The following is a 7,142-nucleotide window of genomic DNA, read 5'->3' on the forward strand; positions in this document are numbered from 1 at the left end:
ATTCTCTCTTACACATCGACAGTGAATACACTCCAAAAACACGAATAGCACATCAATTTCAGCAATTTAAGACTCATAATAGCACCATGCACATGCAAAATGTACAATAGCACTATACACATACTTTTATAGCTTCTATTAAAAAAATTTGCACCAGGAGGTTCAGATCCTTCCCAGTAATAGATCAGACAAGAACAGATCTTAGTAGACATGCTCAAGAACCTTTTGTCTGTGAGCAACTAGGAGCACCTTTCGCAATTTCACAAACCACACAAACGTCCTGCAGGTGTGTTTCTCTTTTAACCACCCACCTTTCAGAAAGCATTAGACCATAACTATTATGGTTGTCTTCTTGGGATTATCTACTTTTGAGCTATAACAGATCTCCCTTTTCAAAGAAATCATACTAGTTGGTAGTCATCAACTTTAATTATGGTGTGGTGATTGGAAAAAGTCCCACAAACCTAAAAGCTGTTAATGTTATCAGATACAGGAATTTAAACTATCACCTCTTATACTCAGTCCTTCTGGTGATGTTTTAGCCTAACAAAACGTGCCAAAAAAGCAAAAGTAAAATAAGATTTGAGACGTTTATTAGGTTGATACAAGCTAATCTTAAGCAAGATTTCATAGGCTAACTGTGCCAGATTGGTTTGCAGGCAGCGAAATAAGCTACTGCAGTCAGCTGTGCACACCAGCAGTCTAGCAGATGGACTGCAGTCTACATCCAGCCCAAAATGGTCTAGATACACCTCCCAGCAAATTTCTTCATTCTCCTTGACCACAGGACCAACTGCACACTACTGAGATGCATGAACACCACAACTTTCAGCAACTCAAACAGTCATACCCAAATTTCCACCAGTTCCCTAGACACAAAAGGACATGACAAGTAGTTGTTAACAGCAACAAACAGACAGGGAGGGAAAGCAGCTGTGTGGAATCAACTCACCACCAGAATAGCTACTGCTGTTCAAGACTGGGTAAGGAAGGGAACAGACTGGCCTACTCATACCTGATTTTGCTAATCTAGTCCCATAAAAGCCCAGCTGAAAGACCACTTGCAGGCTTTATCGCTTAAGGGAGCACACAAAGCATTTGAGCAAGCGCGTCTACATGTACAAGAAGTTTTGTGAGGAAATCGAGAGGCAGAAGAAAAAACTGTGTATGCTTTCTCTAAGCATTGTTCCTCCTCTTTCCTCCTTGTGTTAAAGAACTACATGCATCAGATAGACTGTAACATTCATGTGCATGATGTTACATGTGCCGATACACATATGAAACCAGGACTTAACACATCTAAACCTTTTTGATTCTACCCATTTGGTACACTGGAAAAGAGTTACAAACTCTTCATTTCAGCTCCAGTTCTCTCTGTCCTACCCACAGAGTGAATACAACAATATTTATTGTAGGGCACAAATTATTTACCATCTCAAAGAGAAAATAAGAATGTATAAACCTTCTGAAGTTTATAACTAACTAGAGAAGGGAGATAACTCAAGGTTTCGTAGCACCAGCTTTAGCTGGAAGAGATGCAGCCTGTCAAATCAGGATGACGATTACTGTTATTTGTGGAGAAAATAATGTTCACACTGCTATGTTGTAATACATTCTAAAGATCAGCACAAAGCTAAAAAATGCTTGCCAAATACTCCTAGAAAAGTTACGGAACAATTGAGAAATGAAACTATTGCAAAGAATATTATACAGTACTTCCACCAATTGATTTCTTCAATTAGGAGAAACGCCTTTTTGTATTCATAGCAAAACAAAATTTAAAAAACCAAACTAGGTACTCTGAAAAATGATTCCCTTATTTCTATGAGCCTTTAAAAAGAAGTTACATTTTCAGTGACTTATGAAGTCACTGCCTGAGGTAAATGTTTATAAAATCTAGTTTTTCTTTATCATCTATTAAATCTTACATGCTTCATATTTGTATACATTTATGTACTGTGTGAATCTAAACAGAAAACCAAGAAACACCACTCCTTATAAAAGTAGAAGGAAGCCTCATTTCTTTTCTTCAGCACATTTCTAAACGCATGAGTGATTTTCCACACATGAATGATTCCTGCCTGGTTATCAAATTAGATTCAAGGGAAAAGTCAGTCTTCTCCATAACCAGCAGAGGGAAGGAAAAAAACCAACAACAAAAAAAAAAGAAAAAAAAAAATCAACCTTCATTATGTTCTTGCTACTTATTATGCTGTTTGTGATGTATGGCAATTATGAGGTTAGTGAGACAGAACAACCTTTTGTAGACAATCTTCAGGTCTCTCCATTCCAGGAAGCTGCACATTTTCGGTTTGCGGGCTAATACTGTTTGAACAAGTTCCCTTGTGATTTTCTTCTTTTCTTTGTCAGATAATGGGACATACCACTTCTGGAGTCTCAGTTTCCCCTGGCGACTAAAAAGCAACATAAACTGCATCTGTTGAATTAGAAGGAGGGAAAAAAAAAAAAAGGATTAATCTCAGTCTCTTAGTTCTAAAAAGATTTCTGTGAGGAAAACCAAACAGGAAGCAAGACAGCCATCCAAAATCCTAATTACATTATGTATTTCTATAGCGGTGGCAGATGTTACACAAGATTTGGAAGTACCAATACAAAGGATTCCACTGAACAAGGTCAGTCAAAGCAAAGATAGTAGAAAGTATACACAAGTTTCAGAAACACGTCAGAACCACCAGGTAGCAAGTGATACACCCAAATTTCAGACAAACCATGTCCAGCACTGGTATGGTTGCATTTGTGTTTACTACAGAAAATGACAAAAAAAACAGCACAGCAGTCTCCTCCAAATACCCAAACTCATTTTCAATTCACCGGATTAGAGCCGTACAGCAGGAGCAATTTGCACTTAAGATCTTTCTGAAAAGCCTCAGAATACTTTAAAAGGCATTAAATCTCCCAACGGAGAGTCCTACGACATAGAAAAGCCTAGTCTTTTCTCACATTACACAAAAGGAGTAGAGATTAAGTGCTTTCCCTGCGGTCCTATGTTCCAGGTCTCGCTTCCTCTAAAGGAGTGATGTTGCAATTATATTTTAAGAGGAACTTGTCGGCTGTGTTTTCCAGCAGCTGTAACATTAAAGGAAATGGTTGGGTCTTTTTTTTCCTTTTTGCTCAAAGTTGTATGGAGCTGAGGAAGTTTCCCAGGCAATATGACAGACGCGAAATACGATGAGAAAGCCCAGCCTAGTCCCGGGTGACAAGTCCGACCAGCGCCAGCACAGCCAAGAGGCGGCGGCAGCAGCAGCGGCGGCTCCGGGGCGCTCCCTCCGTGGGGGCAGCCCTCCGCGCCCGCAGCCACCCTCCCCCTCCGGCCGGCACCGCCGCCACAATACCCCTTCCCGGCTCCCCGCCGTCCCCGAGACGCGCCGCCGGCCCCGCGGACGAGGGGCAGCCGCAGATGTGCGGGCCCGCCCCGACCCGTGAGGAAAGCAGCGCCCGCTCCCCCTCCGCCGGGCGAGGGGCAGCCGCCCGCCGCCCGTCCCAGCCCCGGGTGCGGAGCCGGGGGAAGCGCTGCCGCCGGGGCTGCGCCCAGCTCGCCACAGCGGGTCTGTATGTCGGGGGGGTGGCAAGAGGGAGAGCCGCCGGCCGCCCCCTCCCGCGGCCGCTAACGGCCGCTCCCCGGGGCGGGCTGGAGAGGACGGGTCCCGCAACCCGGGGCAGGGAGAACACCTCCCGCGTCCCGTCGCACCCCACGGCAGGCTCCGCGTTCCGGCGCGGTGCGGGAAGCGAGCCCATCTGCACGCGGCTGTGCTCACCGTGCCCTGGGGGGGTCGGGGGGGGGAGAACGAAGAGGAGGAGGAGGCGGCACCGCTACCCAGGCGCCGGCTGCTGCTGCTGCTGCTGCTGCTGCTGCCGCCGCGGCTGCCGAGCGGGACTGAGGGGAGGTGAGCTGCCGCCGGCTCGAGCCCGGCGCGAGCGCGCGCGCGCCTCAACGGCCACCCCCCCCCCCTTCCCCTTTCTCTCCCCCCCGCCCCAGCTCGGGCAAGTCTGGGCGGGGCCGGGCTCGCGAACGCCGCTCCCGGGCGGGGGGCGGGGAAGGAAGGGGGCGGGGCCCGCAGGCGCTGCCGTTTCCCCCCCCCTTCCTCTCCGAACAAAACTTTATTAGCTCGCCGGCTCGCGGCGGGGGGTTGGGTGGGTGGGGGCGCGAGATGAGCGCATGCGGACTGCGGCGAGGGGGGGGGGGCTGAGGGAGCTCGCCGCCACCCAATCGGATAGCTCAGCGCGACGGCGGGCGGGAGGAGCGAAGCATGGTGTTGACCAATGAGAGGGAGGAAAAGGCGGCGAAGGAGGGGCTGGCGGCAGCGGTGGGAGGGGCTGGAGCAGGAGGCGGGGTTAGAGAACCTAATCCTCCTGGCCCGAATTAGGATAGGGCAACAGCCAGTGCGGCAACAGCCAACCAGGAAGCGCAATGCAGATAGCGGTCCGCAAGCAGCCAATGGGCCAGCGAGGCACGGAGTTGGGGAAATGACATCAGTCAATCAGGCGCCCGGAGACTGAGACTCCTCCTTCGACCTCCCCATCACTGAGGCGGGGGGTGGGGGGAGGGAGGGGCGGCCGGACCGCGCCTGCGCCGCGCCGTGTTTCCTTCTAGCACGTGCGCGCCCCGCGTGGGGTGGGTGGAGGCAGAGGCCCGCGCGGGGCGGGTCCCGCGTGGCGCCGGGGCGGGGAGCCGTTGGGCGGGCGGCTGGCGCTCCCCGTGAGGAGACGGGGCTGCGCCTGGGGCCGGGGTGGGGGGAGCCGGGCGGGGGCAGGCGGCACCGCGCTTCCTCGGAAAGTTTTTCCCCAAAGTCACCTTGATTGCGAGCGGTAATCAGATTCGGAGGATAAGCCGCCGTCATATTTTTAGCGGTGTTGTGTTTCGCAAACGCAATTCTATTTTTTTTTATTATTATTATTTGTGTGCACCTAAAGAGGTTTTCCGTGCCGAAACAGCTTGATTTGGGGTTTTGGTTGGTTGGCTGGTTTTGGTTTTTTGTTGGGTTTTTTTAGTTAATGGAGGTAGGCTGAAAATAGATGGTGAAATTTTAGTTGAAAGAAATTTGGAGATGTGTCTCTTCAAGCCAAAGTTGGAGCACCTTATAAACAAAACCTTTTAAGGAGCTAAAGCTCTCTACATCATTGGTGCTCATCCCCCCAACAGCATTGAAGGTGGCAATAGTCAGAAAAGATTACTTTAACCAACTGATCCTTTAATGGTGTAACACAGTGATTGACAGGACTAGGGGAAAAGATTGTGCTCCCCTCCGTAGCTCCAGGTGCTTTGGGATGTGTCATTCTTTTATTACTTTTTATTATTGACACTTAAAAAAAGCCCTGTTCTTCTGGCTACAAAACAGCTGTGGCAGCAGAAAACCAGTGCTGGAAATGCTTTTGTGTAAAAATGTGGATGGTCTGAAAGGAAAGCCAATTTTCTGGCATTTCAAGGAATGCTATAATCAATTGTACTTGAGGAAAACTGCAAATATATTTCCCATTTTGTAGTGGAGGTTATAATTGTAAGAGAAAAGTGACATGAGGACAAGGAGGCATGCATGAAACCAAACTGAATGGATAAGGCAATTACAATATTAGAGGTCACGTAGAAAGTGAGAACTACTGTTCTAGGGGCTTGTTCCTGTCATAGTTAATGTTTAGCAGCCATCCTGTTTTCATTTGAACTTGCCTTTCATCAAGCGCAGGAACAGATGTGTACGGATCTGTTATCTCATAGCGTCTTCCCTTATATCGTTGTATTATTTTGTGCTCAGTAGTTGGCACGCATTGCAGCTCTGCTTGTTTCTTGTGAGGTTATTCCATGGTCTAAAATACCCTGTTGTTCAGAAAGCTTTCGTAAATGATCCCTTTCCTAATCTGCACTTGGCTATTCTTGAATTTAGCATCATATATCCCATGAGTTCTCCGTTATGAGTGCATGCACACTTCAGGTGCTTCTAGATCTTCTCAATCGTTATTTAAGCCAGCAACCAACTTCTATTCCTCTTCATCGGAGCTACTTCCACTATATTAGCATCATTATGGTAATGGGAGCTTAGAAATGAATTTCTGAAGGAGTCACACCAGACCTGTGTTATGATTTTTCACTTCCCAGCTCTGAAATATTACTGCATATGGATCAAACCACACGTTCTACAAACGATTAGTTGATTGAAATCAGCCGAACTACCCAGATGGTTCAAGAAATGTATGTGTTTTGGTGGCATAAAGGCAAAGTCTCAGAGCTCCACAGATTCTTTTTCTTTGATCCTATATCTTTGTTTTAATTTTTTGTCAGATCTCCTGCTCAGTTTCAGTTCATGGTTTCATCCAGTGATACAAGGGCATTGTTCCACTGTTTTTCTCCCTCCTCTCTGTTACATGGCTGGATTTCTTCAGACCTTAACCTGGAGTTTCTTAATTAGATCTCCTCCTGGTCAGGATCACTCTGCTATATGCAGTTTCAGGTGGTGTGATAAGGCGTGTGAGACCAGTGGTATGTCAGGCATGGTGGGAACTGTGTCTAGCCAGGTCTAGCTCAGCTGAAGCTTTCTGTCTTCCTCAGCCTGTCCTGCCTCCTCATCACTGTTCCAGCCGGAGGATGCAATTTTTTTCTCAAGCCTGCCCAGATTTCCACTCATATGATCATTCGTTAACTCATTTCTCTCAAAATGAGCCTCCTTATTTTAAGCAGTTTAAGGTGCGATTCCATGGCAGTTTCAGATGATCTAAATCCTGACTTCTCCCACTCCCTCCTCTCGTTCCCAGCTCCATGTTCCCGTCTCCTTTCCTGTGCTGGCTCTTGGCTGCATCTCACACAGGGCATTGCCAACGAGGCTGCTTTTGGCTGTACAGGTGAGGATAACAATAAACAACTAAGAGAGTCGGTTTCACAATCGAGTACCTTCATCAGGAGGGCAGTAACAAACAGAGGTAGTGCTGTCCTTTCTGTTTGTGCTGTTTCAGGAACTTCAGAAGACTCCCTGTTTGCAGGTTTTTTCAGTGTTGCCATTTGTACTTATTACCCCTCTTTATACCGACTCCTTTGTTTGTTCCTGTAAGAAATTATCCTGTCGCTTACCCATTGAACTAGCAATATACTGAACTAGCTGTAATTATCAAACTGATAGATACATATGATGCTTAAA

General features: G+C 47.5%; 1 protein-coding gene across 3 annotated transcripts in view; it reads right to left on the reverse strand.

Annotated features, from left to right (window-relative positions):
• AP1S2 (adaptor related protein complex 1 subunit sigma 2) overlaps positions 1-3,924 on the reverse strand; it is a 32,110-nt gene extending 28,186 nt beyond the window's left edge. For all 3 annotated transcript variants that reach the window (XR_007768184.1, XM_050915028.1, XM_050915029.1), the window contains exons 1-2: positions 3,777-3,924; positions 2,259-2,437 (exon numbers count right to left, since the gene is read on the reverse strand). Coding sequence is in view for 2 of the 3 variants with exons in the window: in XM_050915028.1 (XP_050770985.1) it covers positions 2,259-2,437 (179 nt within the window). In the remaining variant the exon portion in view is untranslated. The remainder of the gene's footprint in view (positions 1-2,258; positions 2,438-3,776) is intronic.
• Between the last annotated feature and the right edge of the window lie 3,218 nt (positions 3,925-7,142).

Source organism: Gymnogyps californianus, chromosome 1 (genome assembly GCF_018139145.2).
Source record: "Gymnogyps californianus isolate 813 chromosome 1, ASM1813914v2, whole genome shotgun sequence".
In the NCBI taxonomy this organism is placed as follows: domain Eukaryota; kingdom Metazoa; phylum Chordata; class Aves; order Accipitriformes; family Cathartidae; genus Gymnogyps; species Gymnogyps californianus.